At 39.0% G+C, this 20,969-nt stretch overlaps 1 protein-coding gene across 1 annotated transcript in view; it reads left to right on the top strand.

Moving 5' to 3' along the window:
* Window positions 1-20,969, top strand: part of LOC140353571 (uncharacterized) — a 40,600-nt gene that overhangs the window by 5,920 nt on the left and 13,711 nt on the right. Inside the window, exons 2-31 of the mRNA XM_072438181.1 lie at window positions 2,075-2,145; window positions 3,547-4,649; window positions 6,496-6,549; window positions 7,751-7,804; window positions 7,990-8,043; window positions 8,193-8,246; window positions 9,571-9,615; window positions 10,127-10,180; window positions 10,408-10,452; window positions 13,588-13,641; window positions 13,718-13,762; window positions 13,870-13,923; window positions 14,089-14,133; window positions 14,560-14,613; window positions 14,713-14,757; window positions 14,969-15,022; window positions 15,122-15,175; window positions 15,355-15,408; window positions 15,846-15,899; window positions 15,966-16,019; window positions 16,382-16,426; window positions 16,514-16,567; window positions 16,688-16,732; window positions 18,491-18,544; window positions 19,071-19,124; window positions 19,216-19,269; window positions 19,359-19,412; window positions 20,475-20,528; window positions 20,622-20,666; window positions 20,835-20,879. Of these exons, the coding sequence (XP_072294282.1) occupies window positions 2,075-2,145; window positions 3,547-4,649; window positions 6,496-6,549; window positions 7,751-7,804; window positions 7,990-8,043; window positions 8,193-8,246; window positions 9,571-9,615; window positions 10,127-10,180; window positions 10,408-10,452; window positions 13,588-13,641; window positions 13,718-13,762; window positions 13,870-13,923; window positions 14,089-14,133; window positions 14,560-14,613; window positions 14,713-14,757; window positions 14,969-15,022; window positions 15,122-15,175; window positions 15,355-15,408; window positions 15,846-15,899; window positions 15,966-16,019; window positions 16,382-16,426; window positions 16,514-16,567; window positions 16,688-16,732; window positions 18,491-18,544; window positions 19,071-19,124; window positions 19,216-19,269; window positions 19,359-19,412; window positions 20,475-20,528; window positions 20,622-20,666; window positions 20,835-20,879 (2,605 nt within the window). The remainder of the gene's footprint in view (window positions 1-2,074; window positions 2,146-3,546; window positions 4,650-6,495; window positions 6,550-7,750; window positions 7,805-7,989; window positions 8,044-8,192; window positions 8,247-9,570; window positions 9,616-10,126; window positions 10,181-10,407; window positions 10,453-13,587; window positions 13,642-13,717; window positions 13,763-13,869; window positions 13,924-14,088; window positions 14,134-14,559; window positions 14,614-14,712; window positions 14,758-14,968; window positions 15,023-15,121; window positions 15,176-15,354; window positions 15,409-15,845; window positions 15,900-15,965; window positions 16,020-16,381; window positions 16,427-16,513; window positions 16,568-16,687; window positions 16,733-18,490; window positions 18,545-19,070; window positions 19,125-19,215; window positions 19,270-19,358; window positions 19,413-20,474; window positions 20,529-20,621; window positions 20,667-20,834; window positions 20,880-20,969) is intronic.

Below are 20,969 nucleotides of genomic sequence, written 5' to 3'. Positions count from 1 at the left end.
CTATGGACAGAAAATATTGCACCAGGGATGACATTATGTCACAGTATTGCACATGAGTATGACAGTATTGCACATGAGTACGACAGTATTGCACATGAGTATGAAAGCTGTTTGGCACATGTTCAGGGCTAACAGAGTTTGTTGTAGAGTCTGACAGCAATTAAGAAAAAAACAATGACATTCAGTAACATTCAGTTGGCAGACTTAAATACACCATAAAGGACAGGCAGCAAATGTGTGTGAGATATCAAATATAAAGAGTTAGCTATTTGCATGGGATAGATATTTCAGCAAACTCAAAACATGCACAATAGGCATCCTCCAGCTCAGGTGGTCCCGACCAAGGTGGGTTAAAGATCTGGAGATGGTTCCCTGTGCTGCACCTGACAGATTACCCAGAGGCCCTGGTCTAAGTTCAAATACATAGAATGAATTCCCCCCATAAGAGATGAATTAAAGTAAGTGTAAATATTATGCTGATCGGAGTAACTGGTGACAGCCGCAGATACAGTCACATTCTTATTTGGATAAAAACGTAAGCATATTTGAAAGATAAATGTAAGAACACTTTAAATTATTTAGAAAATGTGTGTAAAACAGGAATTGAAAACGGAATTGTAGGTAATGTTAGGTTAAATGAGGTAAGCGGCCATGTGCTGTGAGGGTATTAGAATTTTTTTGTATCTCTTAATTCTAAATGGCTAAATGCTAATAACTGAAATGAAGTCATCTTGAAAATGTTTTCCAGTAAAGAGACTATTAGCATGTTATATTATTGTCTTGTTTTATTGTTATTTTATTTGCTTTGACACGACAATATAACACACCACAATTTACATTCATTTCATTGCATAATGTCTTGCTATTTGAAGCTCTGTGTCTAAACTTTTCACCTTAATAGCGCATTTCGAATAATACAGCTGTCTTGCTTTTCTTTTTTTATATTTCCTCTTCCTCCTCTTACTCCTCTAAAATAACACAAACCAACAAGAAGACACATAGAGACAGCATACCAACAATTTAAATAGTCCTAAACATGTAGTCCAGCGTGATTGTCCCATTTGGTCCACAGTCTAATGCATTTGTCAATTTTCAACTTTAGTCCTGATGTAATTTTCTAAATTTTTTTAAATGTCAGTTATAATTGGTCCAGTCCTTGATTCTTGGCATTTCTTTGTGATGGCCAATTTCCCTACAGCCAGAAGTACTCTCCAAAGGGATTCATTTATTGTGTCCATGGCAAGAGTTTTGAGGCCCAAATACATAGTTCTGAAATGGTGTGGGATGTCAATATAAAAAAAAAAAAAACCTGGAGTGCTTTGTTAATCTCAGTTCAATATTTCTGAGCAATAGGACAGTCCTAAAACACATCCTCCATTAAGAAGTATATATATTTTCCAATGAATCGTCTGTCAAAACAAAATGACCTGCTCTTTCCCATTTACCGTATTTTCCGGACTATAAGTCGCATTTTCATAGTTTTGGTCGGGTGTGACTTATACTTATGTTTATACTTATACTTATACTCCGGAGTGACTTATATATGATATTATTTGTTATTTTCACACTTGCAATCACATTTCATACTCCAGTGTAACTTATACATGTTTTTTTCTTCTCTGTTATGATTTTTTTGGCTGGTGCGACTTATAGTCCAGAAAATACAGTATTTTGTAAATATTTGGTTGAATGGCTGTCCAGATTATTAATGCATTTATTTAGTTTATATATTATTTCCCTTGAAAGTTATGATTGATATGCCTTAATAAAGATTTACTGTAAGTCAGAGTTTTATAACAATCAGCGTTACTAGTACTTGGTTTTATTTCTTGGTTATAGTAACTCTTTATTGGTAAATGTAAAAGTCCTGTTTCTCCAAGCCAAAGCATTCCTTCAACATATCAAAGCTTTTCATTGGATTTTATTTTACAATCTGGTTCAAAACGTTTATACCTTTTACTATCCAGACCTCAAATCTCAGGTCGGTGCTGTTTGGTGTAAGACTTTGATCATCAGGATTTAACATGTTTGTTTGGTTTGTATGTGCAGTGCTTTTCTAACTGTCTGTTTGCAGGTGGAAGCTTCTCCTGCTCCTGTCGGTTTGCTCACCAGTGATCTCTGCACAAGAAGACTATATTGCACAAAGTAAGCACAACACAACTCAATCTTATGTCTGACCTGCGGTGACACACGGCAGTTTTAGAATATGAGTGTGCTGTTTAAAGAGATGCAGCATTGTCACACATGAAAGCAGCTGCGAACAGGCACATTTCATGGCTCCTTTTTAACCTTCCTTGTTACAAGTCTGTTCTTGTCCTCCATGCTTTAGAATGTGAGCGAAAGAAGCCAAAATAATGTCTTTACTGCCTTTATTGTCTGTTTAGGGATTTAGAGAGTTAGGGACATAGGGCCAACATAAAAATGAACCAGAGAATCCAGATGTGGCTCGAGTGTATTATAATGTCACTGATGAAACATGATTCAAAGGGTCGGTTTAGGTGACACTGACAAGCATGAGATTAAAGCGCTGGCTTTTCACAGATGTGGTCTGATATACATTTCATTGACACTATTATTATCAGCTGTGTTTGTAATCCCAGTTCAAGGTTCTGTTTGTTTCTGCCTTGTGCTAGATTGAGCCCAAACAAAAAAGCTTACTCATAGTGACTATAAATTCCACTGCTCTAATACATGAAAGTACACTTTAGAACTCCCTCTGTTTAAAACTAAATGTCCTGTTTGAACTAAACATGGCTTCAGTAAAGACGATAGCCTGTCTCCACAGATCAGACAGGTTAAGTGGAATACAGCTGATGTCACCTCGGGCAATGACGGCTGTTGATCAGTCATGAGGTGTGTTAAAATCAAACTTTGATGCTTGATCCAATATGGAAAATATGCACTATATGTGTCAACCTCATATTATGTCATCCAGAAAACTACCGAAGCAGCCAACTTAGATATGAAGCAAAAACATTAATATGCACTGTTTATTCTGGACCTGGCATTCATTTTTTTATTTTGCATGATGGTTATTCAGCTATTATGCTGTATTTGACAAATACACAGTTATTACATGTAGTTGTGCCTGCGCTGGTGTGACTAACTGACTCATTGCCTTCGGGTCTACTGAGCTGTCAGTTGCCCACTTGGTGCCAGGCCAAAACATCGGTGCAAATTTCAAGTGTGTTTTCTCCATTTTAACTCGCCTTGCTGCATAGCTTCACTGTCAGTAGACCTTTCATAAATCCTTTGAAAACAATTACCTGTAGGCATTAGAAAGAATGAGAGGATTCTCTGAAGAGGAGCTGCAGGAGTTTCAGCCGATTGGTTCAACATGGCTGTGTGCTCTTTGTGGTACTCTCAAACAGTCATCTGGGCCCCAGCTGCCTCTTCAGTGAGGCTTGTACCAGCCTTGCATATAAAGGAAGGGTATTAATACCATATAAGTTGGCTATAACATTTAGTTTGTTTGATAAATACCGTATTGGATTGAATTAAATTCAACTGCTGATTAATTAATAACACATTTCTTATGTCCTTTAGGTGTAGATGTTCTCCATCGACTTGGGCTCACAGGCCAGAGCAGCACAGATTATCTCAGCGAGGGACGCGGCTCTGCAGTCAAATTCACCACTGCCCCTCCAGCTATCCCTGTCTCAGAATATGGTGTATTACTCGACTCAGACTCCTTTTATGAGGCTGCTGCAGGCACTTTGTTTTTGCCTGAGATTAAAGAGGACTTTTCTTTTGTAGTTAGTCTAAGCTCCTGGAGAGCCAACAATGCTTTTGTTTTTAGTGTCCGAGATGGCAGTGACAAACTGCGTTTTGGCCTTCAACTTCTGCCTCATCGAGTGGTGGTCCACACTGAGAAGGCCCCCATTTACTTCAGCTATAACTGGCAGGATGGGCGCCAGCACTCCTTTGCCATTGGTGTCCGAACACACTCCGTGTCCCTCTATGCAGACTGTGGGACAGAGCAGCAGCAGGAGCAGACCCTGGGCCGGGCTCAGCCTCTGGGGGACTCTGGGACTGTTTTCACTTTGGGTAGAATGAACTCCAAAGCGGTACCGTTTAACGGCCGTGTCTGCCAGCTAGACTTGTATCCATCGGCCCAAGCAGCAGCACACTACTGCAACTACCTTAAAAAACAGTGTCGGCTGGCCGACACTTACCGATCAGACTCGCCTGATTCTGTTTTGGATACAATGGGTCATGACTCCTCTTCTCACACTGTAACCACTGTCTTTGATGGAGTAGCAGAAACATCAAACTCCCCAGCATCATCAGGACCACCTGTTTCTCCAGGAGAAGCATGGGTGCCTCCTGAACTCTTCTTACAAGCATCTCAAGCAACACCAGTTACATTTGAAATAATCAACCAGGACAAACCGAAGGATTCACTCAGGAATAAATCTACCACCATCACTCAGAAAACGCAACACCCCCAGACTCATTTTATTCAGCCTAAAGCCAATGGCACAACTCTGTATCGGCAGAATCCTGAGGACAGCATTGAGCCGCATTATCCTGACGGCAGCTATGACGACACTGATATGGGAGGATACGACTACGGCTATGAGGAAGGCGACTTCCTGTATGATTATGATGACGGCTTTTATGGCGCCAAGGGGGATCCAGGTCCACCAGTAAGTAATTCATTAGTTCATTAAAGTGTAATTGCTCACAATTGAATGCTGTAAACTCAGGAGATTACTCTGGAGTGCTGCTTTAACTGGACCGTCACACGTCCACAGGATGCAAAGAAAATAGCTGGGCGTGGTATAAATCTGAAGGTGATGACCTGTGCAAGCGCTGTTCAGTTTTCAAGTACATACAGGTTGTTAGAATAACATGTCACTTTTCTGGCTTAGAAACTTGTAGATTCTAAGAATAGCTGTCTCATGTCCTGAAAAAATAAAGATCTGATTTTATGATGTAACTTATGGGATTGAAACATTGCTTTGTTATTTGTACAGTTTCTTTCCATGACTCAGACCAGTTCCCTTTTAGTTCTAAATATACTATACAATAAGAGATCTTTTATTTGTGGAACAGTGGGGAAATTCCAGTGTCGCAATGCAAAGTTCAAGAACAGAAAAGGAATTGAAATATTCAATAAAAAATCAAGATAAATATTTAAAAAATAATTCAATCTAACCAATCCAACAAGAAGATTAGAAATACTGAATAGAGTTAAGATAAAAAGAAGCGTAAAGATATTAAAACACACTTTGCAAGTAGAGTAGAAGTATGGTTATGTACAGTGCCGCATATGGACTGAACCAATAGCAGGTGACTTCAGTTCATTGCACTGGTGATGATTCTGTTACAGTATTGGACATATTCACTTAAAGTGTATATAATTTTCTACATTGGTTTGTAAGAATAGTAGTAATAATGATAATAATAATAATAACAATAATATTGCAGTTTACATTTGAACCAAATACAATAGTAAAAGATATTAGCCATAATCTTACCATACATTACAATATTCTATAACGTCTCCTATTACACTATACTACGTATTAGTCTACTGGACACTGAATGCTGACACTTATATTCTGTATTGAAGCGTATGTACATTTTATGTATCTCAATATATAATGGCAAATATGTTTAATCACCAGAAGTAGTAATCTGCTTGATGTTTGCTGAGGCTTTTGTTTGCTTTGTAGTTTGGCAGAGCCTTTGTGTCTTAAAGGACAGTGCTCTGTGCTGATGGCGATGATGTGGTCAAAGTTTCCATGTGTCTGTGTGGGAGGCAACAGGAACAAACAACTGCTTCTTTCCTCTGTTTTCCACAGCTCCATTTGTTGTTCTGACATTTTTATCAGAGGGGTATTCCAGACCACCACACATAGAAACTTTTCAAGAATATAATACTGTTCTGCAATCAGTTTTGTGCATGAATGATACATATGCTATTTTTAATTATTACAGTACTTTTGCTATAAGATTTCTTGTTTTCAGTCTGACAAACTAGCATTTATTTTCCCTTTTTTATGCCCCTAATTTTTGTGAATTCATAAGAAATAGTAACATAATCTCTCTCAGAATGAACCGTTGTGTCCTGTGCCTTTTTAGACAGTTTGTACATATACAGCGAACTGTCACTGTAACTTATACATTACAAGCTAAAAGAAGTAATGTATAGGTTAGGTTAGCGTTCTGAGATGTTTTTGTAATAAATTTCATGCTAATCCCATTTAACTTTGAAGATAATAATGCCATAGAGGTCTGACTGGGCCCATGTGCTCAGCGTCGGGCTATGTTTCTATCTCCGGGTTAAATTGGAAACACTCGCCTTCTCGCTCCCAAAGATCTTACATAAAAATGGCACATACACATCATTGCGGGAGCCTGGACAGTCCTGTGCATGTTATTGCTTGCCATTAACATACTTTATCTTTTTCCCCCTCCCCTCCACACACTTCTCTCTTCTACAATGCTCCCTTCTCTTTCCAATACCCTTTTATGTCACTAATCCAGGGTCCTGAAGGTCCCCCGGGTTTACCTGGTCCTACAGGAAAAAGAGGTCCTCGGGTAAGTAATTGTATCTCGCTTTTTCAGTCCCGATCATTTGTGTTTGTGTTGTGCTTTTGCATTTACTATCCAAGAAATCCATCTGCAATAGACAAAAAACATAAGTGGTTTGCATGATTCAACTGATAAGACAGAAACAAACCTAGTTATAATAAAACAAAGATAGAGAACAAAGATAGAGATGATTAATTAATGCAAACTTGAGTTATCCTTCGTAAAAAATCAGTTTTCACCTACCCCCTATCCCTGCCCAATACTGAAATGAAAATAACACACTAATAGTAAATAATCCGTTCTTTTTTGTGCTGAAAATCACATTCTTTAAAATTGTTTTATCCAAATCTGACTCGAGTCTCAGATCTTTTCCTTAGTAACAGAAGTCAGTTTGGAATTTTAGTTTGATGACAATACTACTGGATTCTTTGGAATAGTTTGTCTATTCGATAACCCGGTGGTTGAGGGGTCTAAGAAGCAGCACATATGCTTGGCTCACACTGCACTCTCCTGTCTAATAAAGGTTATGAGCCAAAAATAACAAAATGTTGGTCATACACATTACATAGGGTTAAAAATGTTGCATAGTAAAAAATAAAAACACCTGCCTGTTTTGGTGAAATATGTTCAGCAACAAAATGTAAAATAATGATCTTTGTGATAGTTTCTTAAATACCTGGAAAAAAAGAAAAACATAATATATCCTTTTAACAAACTGTTGTCGACCCTCTGGCGATGGGGTCGGTCCCATTGATGATGATGATGATGATGATGATGATGATACAGCTTTTTCAAATCCACGGATGATTGAGAAGCTGCTGGTTGTCTTCACTAGATTAAAACAATATTCCATATTTTTATAGAAGTACCAAAGTGTTGCCATCATTAGAAACTCAGTTGAATGTGTGTTTTATTTGTTTTGTTTTTATATGGCCAGCACCACAGTCAGTGTATTCGTATATAAAAGAGAGAAGAGAATTGGACTTGGCCCTTCAACAAATAAAAATATAAACCACCAGCAAGAGGAAACTTAAGGGAAAAAAGTTTCTGTGTAATCAATTACACTGTACTGACTGTATATTCACACATTGGTATAAACGTTAAAGTATATCTCTTTCAGTAAAATGCTTTACATTATTTGTTTACTTGTGTTATATTTTCTTACTATGTTGTATTTAATTGACCTTTTTAACTGGACTTGTGGCAGGGTCCGGCTGGTCCACATGGGAAACCAGGACCACCAGGACTTCCTGGACTCAAGGTGAGTGACCTTGTGTTTGGGTTTTAAAAACACTATTCGGATTCTACAATAAATTAAGTTGGTATGTTAAATATAGCTCTACAATACCGATTGATGTACTGGATAAATATATTAATTTGGACCTTACTTTAATTTCTCTCTTTGCACAAACTAGAACAGAAATGTGTGTGTGTTTTTACTTATAGGGTTCAAAGGGAGATCCTGGACTGTCACCAGGCCAAGCTGCACCAGGAGAAAGGGTAACGCTTTACCACAACCTAACTCTTTAGGGATTTACCATTGTATTTTTTCAAGCGAAAGACACATCATTATTTATGAATGAAACATACATCTAATTATGGATGAATCTGTTATTTATTTGTGTTTTAAAATGTCTTTCATACAACAGGGTGACAAAGGGCCTCTAGGACTTCCTGGTCCTGATGGATTTCCTGGATTACCTGTAAGATTTATACTTATTTGATATTTGTTACAGTCTCTGCAAACCATGAATTTACTTCCCATGCTGGCTTCCTACCAAGCCATTCAAACAATGTCCTCAATCACGTTTAATCATCCTGAGCTAATTTGTCATGATGATAGCTTTGTATTTTGTTGCCATTTGAAATAATGAGGCTCTGGTGATAGTTTTCGCTCGGAATCTATTGAGAGCAATGTCAAAGGTCCCATGAACATAGGAAAGGCCCCCTGTGTAGAGTGAAGGCCCCCTGTGTAGAGTGAAGGCCCCCTGTGTAGAGTGAAGGGATCAGTCACATGCCCAGGATCCCATGACACCGCAGGTCACCATATGCCAAGGAAGAATGCCTTTAAGTTGTAGATGTTATTGGACAGAGATGTCCAGTGCTATGACTTTATTGTCTTGTTTTGTGTCATGTGCTGTTACTGAGTTTAGACATGGGTGTCATTGAACTTGTGGCATTTTAGTATCCTCTCTTTAGTCATTAGGAGCTTACTCTTCTGCAGGGGTCACAGTTGTCTCTATGAGGTTCTGGGTCTGGTCTCCACATCACTGGCCTTCACCTTACTTCCCATGAGGCCATACCAGTGTTTGCAGTAGCTAAACCTAATATACCTGGAGCATAAACTGTACCCCTGTAAGTATTTTCAGGAAATGAGTGGCTTGGGGCCTGTGCTCCTCATCCCCAAGTGGGGCTTTTATTGCCTGTGAAGGTTCATGTGTCATGACTTCGGAAACGCATGACAAAGTCAATGGGACCATTCAATTGAATCTCTCTGCAACAGAGAGACACTGACCTGGCTCTGACCTTGTGCTGTGGAGCTGTCAACATCTGTGGTTGATTTTCAGTGTGACGATGTAAGGTCCAGGCCTTATTTTGGAAGAGTGGCTAGTGCTCTCGCCTCACAGCAAGAAGGTTGCGGGTTCGACTCCCAGGCCAGACCGAGCCTTTCTGTGTGGGGTTTGCATGTTCTCCCCATGTCTGGGTGGGTTTCCTCTGGGTGCTCCTGGTTCCCTCATCAACCCAAAACATACTCTTCAGGTAAAATCCTGACCAAGCCTAGCACAAAGACCTGGAGATGGGCCCCCACGGCACGCAGCGACCACTGCTCCTTAGGAGATGCCCACGCGGCATTGTAGGATGGGTCAAATGCAGGGGACAAATTTCCGTACAGGGACATTAAAGCCTAATCTAATCCATTTTAAATTATGTATTATGTTCATTCAAACAAACATTTATTGTAAGTACTATTCTCTCATTATAGTGTTTTTTCTAACATTCTATAAAACACTTTCTATTTATTTTAAGGGCCCCAAAGGTCATCAAGGGCCACCTGGACTTCAAGGCGAGCAGGTAAGAAACAATGAGAGTAATTAATAAACTCGCTTTCTTATCGGTTTACTTTAAACTTTTATTGTTGTAGTATTAAATGCATACAAAAACACAGGATTAAGACTTGGATACTGAGCCAAATGTAATTGGTTCCAGTCAGTGAGTTGAGAAACAGAATACAAGTATACACAAGTTAAGAAAGGTATTTATTTACATTACTATTAATAACTGGCTCAACAAACAAGCTCTGGTTCATAATACATGTCCACAAACTATATACAGCATTTACAGTCTAGTTTGAATAAAATATGCTATTCACTGTAAGAGAGTAGCCCTTATCTGAACCATGGAGTGCAAAAGGATACAGTTAATAGACATGGCTCGATGGAGGTTGCTTGCAATGAACAGTGCTTGTTTTATTCCTCAGTTGGCAATGCCGGCCGAGCTCTGTGATTCTCCTCTTTCACCTTATCCATCCATCTACTCTTCATGCTTTGTTCATTCATTCTTCCCTCCTCCGTCTCCACTTTAGGGAATGCCGGGACCTCCTGGAGAAGCTGGGGCTGCAGGTTACCCTGGCAGGCAGGTGCAGTGAAAATGCAAAAATCATAACGTTTGTTCCCAGACCCCCTTAACATTATTGTTGACATGTATTTATTTATTTATTTATCATTCATTTACATATGTATTTAAGCTGAAATGGTATTATGGAATGTTTATGTTTGCGTGCCCCAGCGAAAGCTAAGTAGGAGCAAGCGTGTGATAACTATTGTTTTATTGTTCATGTGGTTGTGGTTGTTGTTGTTGTTGCAGGGCTCAGCTGGACCTGAGGGTAACCCAGGCCCTAAAGGTATCGGTGTAAGTATTATTTAAAACATTCAACAATTCATTCTGGTTACATCAGGGCTTGAATAGAGAGTGGTTACTGTTAGTGTTGATATCTATCTTGTATTACAGTGCAGTTGGATTATATACTTATACATCTTCTTGTACCTCATAAACTAGTACTTGGTTTGATTAATAATAAGATGAATTATTGCACCATGACATAATAGATCTTTTCAGATGGAGTGCAAGGGGACTTTGTTAGAACAGTTATACAGTATAATATAATATTGACACATGAATTAGATTAAAAATTATAAAATACATGGTCAATTATAATGCAACATGGACAACATTAAGGAATACAGTAAACACATTTCACTACGTTTGAAAGAGAGTAGGAATAAGTCCAACCTTTTTAATCATATCCCTTACATTAATATTTATCTGGTCAAAAATCTTAATTGTCTTTAAGAAACATTTCAACTGACTGATCACTTTTAACAAGAAAATATAGTGCTGGCCGGTGGTCGAGTGGTTAAGGCGGCAGCACATATGCCAGGCACCATGTGCAGCCGACTGTAGTGTCGTGAGTTCAAATTCTGGCCCTGACATTTTACTGCATGTCCCTTCTCTCTCATCCCCATTTCACACTAAATTGTCATGGCTTTTTTAAACTAGGCTTAAAACGTATTTATTCAGACTGGCTTTTAATACCTTGTAATGTAGTGACATTTTGTACAATTTGTTTTTACTTAGTTTTATGTATTGCATTGCCTTGATTTTTATTGTGAAGCAATTTGGTCACTTTGCATGTTGTAAAGGGCTCTATAAATAAACTTGATTGATTGATTTAATATTTCTTAAGCTATTTTGGCAAAAAATAGTTCACTTTTGTTGACGGAGAAGATTTTGAAGTTGCCAGCTGTTGTTTCATGTGGATAGGTCCAATAACTACAGAGATATTAGCCATAAACAAGATCCATAAATCTGCCATCTGACAATCAAACAGCAAATGCCTTGTAACTATAGAGATTCTTGAATGGCACGTGAATGGCACAATGAATCCCAATGTTATGCTATTGCATTGCAGTCTGCATTTTCACCACTAGATGTCAGTAAATTATTGTTAACAGAAACAAAACTGAATTTGATATTTTTTTATGTATCTATATCGAGCTATCTATCTATCCATATCTATATTAGGAGTCACCAACATGGCGCCCTTTTTCGCTTGATACACCTATAACCACAAGCTGCTAAAGACGAGAGACCAAAAGTGACACATCCTACATGTGCGCGTGGACAGCACTGGCGCTGCGGGGCGACACGCAGGAAAGACACGTGTTTGGATCGTGTCCGCAAAGTTTTAATTTAAATAAAAGCAAAAAAGAAGACAAATAATGTGCAATTCCTTTGAGAATGTCAGGAGGAGGCAGTTACAGAGAGGAGAGGATTATCAGACCAGGATCACACCAGGTCTAACTTACGCAGGTCTAAAGTTTAAATCAGGACTCACATGGGACTGAACCAGGACTCACACAGGACTGAACCAGGACTCACACAGGACTGAACCAAGACTCACACAGGACTGAACCAGGACTCACACAGGACTCACACAGGACTGAACCAGGACTCACACAGGACTGAACCAGGACTCACACAGGACTGAACCAAGACTCACACAGGACTGAACCAGGACTCACACAGGACTCACACAGGACTGAACCAGGACTCACACAGGACTGAACCAGGACTCACACAGGACTCACACAGGACTGAACCAGGACTCACACAGGACTGAACCAGGACTCACACAGGACTCACACAGGACTGAACCAGGACTCACACAGGACTCACACAGGACTCACACAGGACTGAACCAGGACTCACACAGGACTCACACAGGACTGAACCAGGACTCACACAGGACTCACACAGGACTGAACCAGGACTCACACAGGACTCACACAGGACTGAACCAGGACTCACACAGGACTCACACAGGACTGAACCAGGACTCACACAGGACTCACACAGGACTGAAACAGGACTCACATAGGACTCACACAGGACTGAACCAGGACTCACATAGGACTCACACAGAACTGAACCAGGACTCACATAGGACTCACACAGGACTGAACCAGGACTCACATAGGACTCACACAGGACTGAACCAGGACTCACATAGGACTGAACCAGGACTCACACAGGACTCACACAGGACTGAACCAGGACTCACACAGGACTCACACAGGACTGAACCAGGACTCACACAGGACTCACACAGGACTGAACTAGGACTCACACAGGACTCACACAGGACTCACACAGGACTGAACTAGGACTCACACAGGACTCACACAGGACTGAAACAGGACTCACACAGGACTCACACAGGACTGAAACAGGACTCACATAGGACTCACACAGGACTGAACCAGGACTCACATAGGACTCACACAGGACTGAACCAGGACTCACATAGGACTCACACAGGACTGAACCAGGACTCACATAGGACTCACACAGGACTGAACCAGGACTCACATAGGACTCACACAGGACTGAACCAGGACTCACATAGGACTCACACAGGACTGAACCAGGCCTGTGTGAGTCCTATGTGGCTATATTTTTCTTATATTTGCTTTACACCTTTGTTTGTATTTTGACAATTACATACATTTATTTATGATGATATTATTTAGTGCTAGATTTATTCATTTATTTTCTACCGCTTGTTCTCAGGAGTTGTGGGGGACTGGAGCCGTCGCAGGGTTAATAAGTGCTAGATTTAAAAGTTACAAAGTTATATGATTTCATGATATTCTTGACACTCTCTGGTTTAAAATGTGAATTAAAATTTGGTTTTCAAATAAAAAAAAATACATGACAAATATACATAAATGCCCCACATACACTTATATTTATATATATTATAAAATATTTACTTTACTTTAATAGTTATGTAATTTGCCCTGTCGGTGACCTCTATCTCTATCTATCCATCATATATATATATATATATATGTATATGTATATTGTTCATGTATGTATATGTATATGTTTATGGACTACACAGACGTGATATCATTGTTTACTTTTGAACATACTATTATGTGTTTAAATATGAATATAGGTTGTTTGTTTGTTGGTTTTCAGGGTTTTATTGGACTTCCTGGTGTTTCTGGCCCACCTGGGTTAGAAGGAGAAAGAGTGAGTTACCAAACTAATGCTGTAATTTATCACTTACATTGAACATAATTCATATACATTTGTTTTTGTTGTTTAGGGTCCTTCTGGTCCTGCTGGAAAGCCTGGTCTCAAAGGAAGGCAGGTGAGAGAAAACACTAAACTAGTCGTGGACAATGATGGACACAATTTAGAGTTAACACTGGACATTTGTGCTTATGGTCCACAAAACATTTTGTTGTATCTTTTCAGGGAGTAATGGGCGACCCAGGAGAAAGGGGCCCACCTGGTCCTGATGGAAATGAGGTTAGACTACAAGTCAAATCATGTTAATTCATGTTAATTCACGAAAGGAGCAGGAAGTGAATTTCAGGGGGAAATGGTGTATTATTGTGGTTTTTATTCTTTCTGAAATGCAAAGTGACTGCAATTAGAAATGATTTAGTAACTGTATTTATGTGTATTTTACAGGGCACTGTTGGTGGGCCTGGCATCCCTGGCTTCCCCGGGCTGAGGGTGAGCATCACCTGTAGCTGATGGTTATTAGTGTGCACTCAGCATTCCCAGAGGAGAGGGTGGGATCAGAAGGAAGTGTGTCTCCAGGTTTAATGTGGATGTCAGGAAATTGGAGCGGTCGAGGTGTGGCAGTGTAGTAAATTTAAATGATTTCATGGTTCTATTTCCTCTTTGGATATATAGTAGATGTAAAAGGTTTCAACGGAGTCATCTGGACTCTTAACTCGAGACCTTTTGAAACAACCCGAGTTTTGACCTTTTGCCTTTGAAACCATTTCCAGCATGGACCACTTCTGGATGAATCAGAAATATCTAGAAAAGTACTGATATCATAAGTACAATAGGAGGAAGGAAACGTAGTAACTTAATGCTTTTAAGTTATAAACTGACTGCATTATTCATAGGACAGTCTTTGTTTTTCCACAGGGGGATGCAGGACCAGAGGGACTACGTGGATTGTTTGGACTGGTGGGAATGCTGGTAAGCAGGATTTCATCTTCTGCACCAATTAGCTTAACCCAACATATTGTTCATGTGACTACGGGTTCAAAATAAAGCCGTTGCTGTTCTTTTTGTTAGGGCCCAGTTGGGAAAAACGGCTTGCCTGGATTGAAAGGTGATAAGGTGATCTAAATATTTGTATTATTGGCGTGTATTTGTGTGTGCCAAGAGTTAAAATCTGACTTTAAAGCAAGGCTTAGCTGAGGAAAAAAAATATGCAATTGTATTAGGTGTTTATTATAATGTTGTCTCTGTTTTTAAGTTTTATATCACCAAGTATGTGGTGTACCTGGCTCGTGTTGTGTTATATTTTTTATGATGCTATGAAACTTAGGGTGAAGTGGGACTAAGGGGCGAACCAGGAGAGATGGGCTTCCAAGGCGACAAGGTGTGTCTCCACATTATTATGTGCCAATTTTTATTACTATTTGAGTTTAAAACAAAAATATGTTTCTTTGCTTTAATTTGGTTATTTTGTCATTTTAAGGGAAATGCTGGTGTACCTGGTCCTTTGGGTCCAATGGGGAAACCAGGTCCGCCTGTAAGTATGAAGTATGCAGTCTGCATTTCTCACAGATCTATGGAACACAAGCTTCATTCTGTGCTTCATTCAGTGTCATTTGTTCTGTGATTGTGCATCATATGTTTTTCAATGCACGCAAAACCCTGTTGGTGCTTTGAAGGTGGAGGACTTTGTCACTGACCAGTTGTTTTTAACAGGGTCCAGTTGGTGATATTGGGTTGCAAGGACCACCTGGCCCACCAGGACCAGAGGTATGAAGTTACATGAATTTGGATCTTTTTGGATCTGGACTGTGCATGTGATTCATAGTGACTAAGTATTCCTCCATAACTGGAGCATCAACAGGTACCTGTACATTACTGAAAAAAGGTTTGAAAAATAATTTAAAGAATAGAAAACTGGTACTGGGGGAAAAAAATTAATAAAGAGGAAAAAAAATGAAATTATTACAGGAATATGTACAGAAAAAAAAGTCTTCCTCGTCTGATACAATAATTGAAAGTCCTTTGGATCTCTTGAACTTTGTCGAAGCGCTTCTGCACAAAATGTCTAAATAAGGCACTGGAACCTAGAAAATAACCACCTGTGCAAGAAACTACGATGCATGTACAGAGTGTAGAAACACTACTTTTGACTCTGTTGTCTTCATATTAATGTTTAAATATATGTTTCTATTCTATTATTCCAGGGTTTTCCTGGTGACATAGGAATACCAGGCCCAAATGGACCACCTGGACCAAAGGTAGTTAAGATGTTATGTTTGTGGTCTTTTTCTTAAAGGGACTAATATTATTCCATGATATTTTAGGGTTTACAAGGCTCCAGAGGACCACAGGGGCCACCAGGACCAAAAGGAAGTGAGGTGAACACTGTCAATCAATCATGATGTCATAACAAGGTGTTAGTTTTGATAGCAGTGGATTTAATCATTGTCAATATCTGTCGATATTGATACCATTGTGGGGTAGACATGTCTCTTTCTACAGACTGTTGCTCCTGTACATCAAATAACCAGTATTTGTAATAATAATATAATGTATGATTCTTAGTCATTTGTTCTATTTACCAAAAATCTATTTATCAAGTAACTCATAACAATGGTTTTGGTTCTAAATTAATGTTGGATTCGAAATACTGATATCAAACCCGACACCTGTGTACGAGTAAATATTATGTTTTCGTATTGTATGCTGTGTTGTCTTAATTGAAATGAACTGTTTGCAGGGGGATGAAGGACCACTTGGCCCGCCTGGCAATGCTGGCCCAACTGTAAGAAAACAAGACGTGCACAAAAATACACACATTTATCAGACAACAATGTGAATCTGAAAAAAAAACAAAAACATATTTTTGTAGGGTAGAGCTGGACGGAAAGGGCACATTGGAGAACCTGGTCCGGATGGTCTGATGGTAATTTTTATGTAAAATGTTGATGAATTGTAGTATTACAATAGGTTCTCAACCAAGAAGACATTGATTGAAATCTCACTGGTAACTAACTCGCATTTGCATTTATGATTTTGCTTTCAGGGAGAAAAAGGAGACCTGGGAAATGTTGGAAAAGTTGGTCCACAGGTGAGTTTCAGCTAAAAGTAGGGATGAAGATACACATCATACATCATACCGTCCTGGCTGAGCGCACCATGTATGTGCACCGCATCTCCGCACTAACGCGTGACATCAAATTACTATTTCCTCTCAAACATGCTTGTGTGCTTTGACGACACGCGGAGTCGGAAACACTTCTCCGCAACTTTCTCACAGACACAATAACACGCAAACACGGTGACAGAGAACTGCACCAGGACAGAGCGCGTGCACGGACAAAGCAAAGCACAAGCTTAATACATCAAGCAGCTCAATCATAAGAAGATGTGGCCTAAATGTAATTAAAATATCAAGTATATATAAGCCAAATAATGAAATAAAAACAAACCGCGTAAAATAAATTAGGCTACAGTTGTGCACTTTACAGATTAATATTTCCACTATCAACAATTAAAATACAAAATCAATGAATTTGTTGTTTTTTGTCACCAATAATGACACAAACATTTTCATTACTTTAAGAATTGTGACAGAAACGTGATTAATTGAATCATAGGTCCTGAATTGTCCAACTGTATTGACACTTTAAAGATTGAAACATGCATCTATATTATATTGTCTCACGAGCCTTACTTGAGACTGTCCCAAATTAATGCTATGATGTATTATTTAATTGTAATACACTTATTTATTTTTTTATTACACATAAGAAGAATGGTTTCCTTCTCTGTAAAATCATCTCTTAAGGATAATATTTGTAGTTTGTGCATAGTTGGATTCACCAAGCAGGACTTCCTGAGAAAATCATAAAAGGCCTAAGGCTCGTGTTGTTTGTACAGGTTTAACCGAGTCAGCTCACTTACACAACAATCCTTAAACACAAATTTACAATGTAATAGACCTGTGCCAAATTCAAAGTGAATACATGTTTGTTATGCAACATTCATTTGCATTTTCTAAAGTTACTGAAACGCCATTAAGAGTGCATGCAAATACTGCACTTTGTCTGGTTTACATCTCGCCAGTCTGACGAGTCAAGGCTCCAGGCTTTTCCTGTACTTTATAGGAGCTGTAACTGAGTGTAAGCTCCTCTTATCGGACAAGAGAAGAAGCTCTCAACAGAGTTCACTAGTCATTTGTCATCCCCTCAGATCAGCAAAGCTCTATGTTTCTCTGTAAAAGTATAGACACATAATATCATTCTGGTGCAGAACAGTATCCATGAATCATAGCCTCAGTAACAAACATATGTGTGATAAAAACATAAAGGTTTTAAGGTGAATCAAAGTGTGGTGGCCCAAACTTCTGCTAAATGTATATTTAATGTATTGACCCCTATTCTCTGTCCTTCTCAAACTAAACGGTTTGGACACTTCTGCTTTAGGATATTTCCAAACAAGAGTACAAAGTGATATTTTTGCTCTTTTGTGGCCAATTTATGGTGTATTCATGTTTTGTGTGTAAATATCGCCTGAATATTGTTATTTTTTAAATTTAGTTAATCAATACATTATTTTTGACATTTATTCACAGTTAAGAATATATTAGCATGACACATACCAACACAAAACACACACAAGCTAAAGGCGTCACGCCTTTAGCTTGCAGTACAATCAGGCACAGACCAACACAAAACACACACAAGCTAAAGGCATGACACTGCAGTACAATCAGGCACAGACCAACACAACACACACACAAGCTAAAGGCGTGAAACTGCAGTACAATCAGGCACAGACCAACACAACACACACGGTACGATGGTCACGTGTGCTCCTCTTGCAGGGTCCGGTCGGCCTGATTGGAATGGTCGGTGTAGAAGGAGTTGTCGGTGAAAAGGTAAGAGCATCTGTTCTGAGTCATTAGACTGTCATTCATCCTCAACTTTGTTCAACCTCTGCAGAGCCCCGTAATTAGACCTTTTCGGTAGCACAGGCCAAAAGGGCAAGAACAAATGCTCAGAAACACTATTGCCATTTATTTGAAAACCTTTGAGTGGTTTTCTGTGACTTTGGACTCAACGTGTACGACTGAGTAATGAATGCAGTGTGTTGTGAATATGTTTCAAAGCAATCGCCTGCTCTGCTCATTTTAACACTGTACTGCTCATATGGAGATGAGGCACATTTTGCTTTTACGGTTCAAATGAGCTCACAGTGCTTTAAGGCTCAAATATGAGGTATGTTTTACACCTGCTCTGTGCCACCAAACATCAAACTAAAGCAGCTGTTAGAGCCTTGTGCTTTGAGGCTCCTGTGCTGTCTCCAGTTACAGGCCTTTTTAGGGGTGAAACAAGTGAAATTGTGTATATTTTACTAACTTGACCTTTAAAGTGTTTAAATGAGACACTTTGTGCCTTCCTCAGGGTGAACGAGGACCACCAGGTCCAATTGGACCACCTGGAGAGAAGGGCCCAAGAGTAAGTTGTTTTGTTGTTGTCATGTTTGTGAAAATAATTGTACTTTAGAGTTTCATTCATTTGTTGTTGTTGTTTTCTCTGCTGGATTAAGGGTTACCCAGGGTTACCTGGAGGTTCTGGAGACATTGGCTTACAAGGTGCATCGGTAGGTGTTGAACAAAAACAGCGCATTTCAGTCGCTGTCTAAAGTTTAAAGGCTTATTTGATTAATTAAATGTGTGGCATGTTTTTTAGGGTCTTCCAGGACAGAGGGGTGATCCTGGCATAGCTGGGACCAAAGGTCGAAGGGTAAAGCAGGATTTTACTCCACTTGTTACAGTGACAGTTTAGTATATGTGCTTTTCTCGTTTTGATCCTGTAACAACAGTTATCTTATATAAGAATATGCGTGTCCTGGGTATAATTGTAATCCAGAGGAATAAATGCAAAATACAAACTCTACAAACAATAAAAAGATGCAAACATCAATTCCTGAAATGTCAAAACAAAATCTGTAAATGCTTGGCCAGCCAAGACCTCAGGTCCGATGGTACAGAGCCTCGTTTCTGTCAGTCTTGTCCAGGGCAGCTGTGGCTACAGAAGTGGCCTACTACCATATGGAGTGAAAGAAATAATACCCAAATCCTTATTTTATTCTTTTCCCCCCTTTTCTTTTCTCTTTTACTCTGTTCTTTTTTCCCTGTTAAGCAGCCATACTTGTTTTGATACAGACAAACTATGCATGTTCCTGATTGGCTAATTCACTTGTCAGTCACACCACTCTGAAGTCAGAGAAAAAACTGTGTCAGACGTGTATCTTGTGGAGCTCGGCAGGAAATACTGCGTTTTTTTGTGAATTGAGACTTGGTCCAAAAAGTAGGGATTGCAGCCCTTATATTGATAACTACTGACACCATGAGGTTTATAGGTGAATTGTTATAGTAAAACGGGACTTCATCTGTAAATAGGAATATGGTAGAAAAAGACTACTGTATGTTTGATCATTTTGTTCACTCAGTAGAAATTTATATTTTCTTTATAGGACTTTATGACATTAGAGTTAATGCCATAGTTTTGAATTAATTGTATGTTTTCTTATTAAAACAAATAAAAAGTGAGTCTAGCACATTCTATATATATCTATCTATAACTACATTCTATATCTTAACCACCTGTTGAAATGCCCAGTTGCCTCACAGCTAGAAGGTCCTTGGTTAGATTTGCTGTGTCCTTCATAAACATGCGGGTCATGGTGATCCATATTGCTGGGCCCTAACAAACAACCGTATCCTCTGTGAATGCGCCTTGAGTCTTCTGAAGCAAATGTGTATCATGCATTTAAATAGTGTGAACATAAGTGTCTTTTTTCAGGGCCCACAAGGTGCAGATGGTCCCCCGGGAGAACCTGGCCCAGAGGGAACCGGGGTAAATGTTTTCATTACATCTTATGAATAAAAGTGTGTTTAATTAATTTTTTTTATTTGGATCTCTCATAACAACCATACTTTTCCATTGCAGGGGGAAAAGGGTGACATTGGAAAAAATGGCGAGCCAGGATTCTCTGTGAGTGCATGGTGTTTTTTTCTTAACATTCATTTATGTTCTGTCCATTTATAATACTAAAACAACTATACTGTTATATAATTACTGCAATAGTAAAGCTATGTTTTTGTACATCAAATATATAATTAAATTAAATTCCAATTAGTTAATTACTTGTGTCATTTCAAGGGCAAAGCTGGACCACCTGGTGAAAGGGGCCTTCCTGGAAAACCTGTGAGTTATAAAATGCCTAATTTACAATTATAGTGTCTGTTTTTAAATATTTTAGAATCATGTTTATGGTAGCTTTGTCTGTTGTTAATT

Source organism: Eucyclogobius newberryi, unplaced genomic scaffold, assembly GCF_026437365.1.
Source record: "Eucyclogobius newberryi isolate DKJ021-1_F unplaced genomic scaffold, fEucNew1.0.hap1 SCAF_9, whole genome shotgun sequence".
NCBI lineage: Eukaryota > Metazoa > Chordata > Actinopteri > Gobiiformes > Gobiidae > Eucyclogobius > Eucyclogobius newberryi.
The sequence above is the reverse complement of the archived record's forward strand: the minus strand, read 5'-3'. Positions and strand labels throughout refer to the sequence as shown.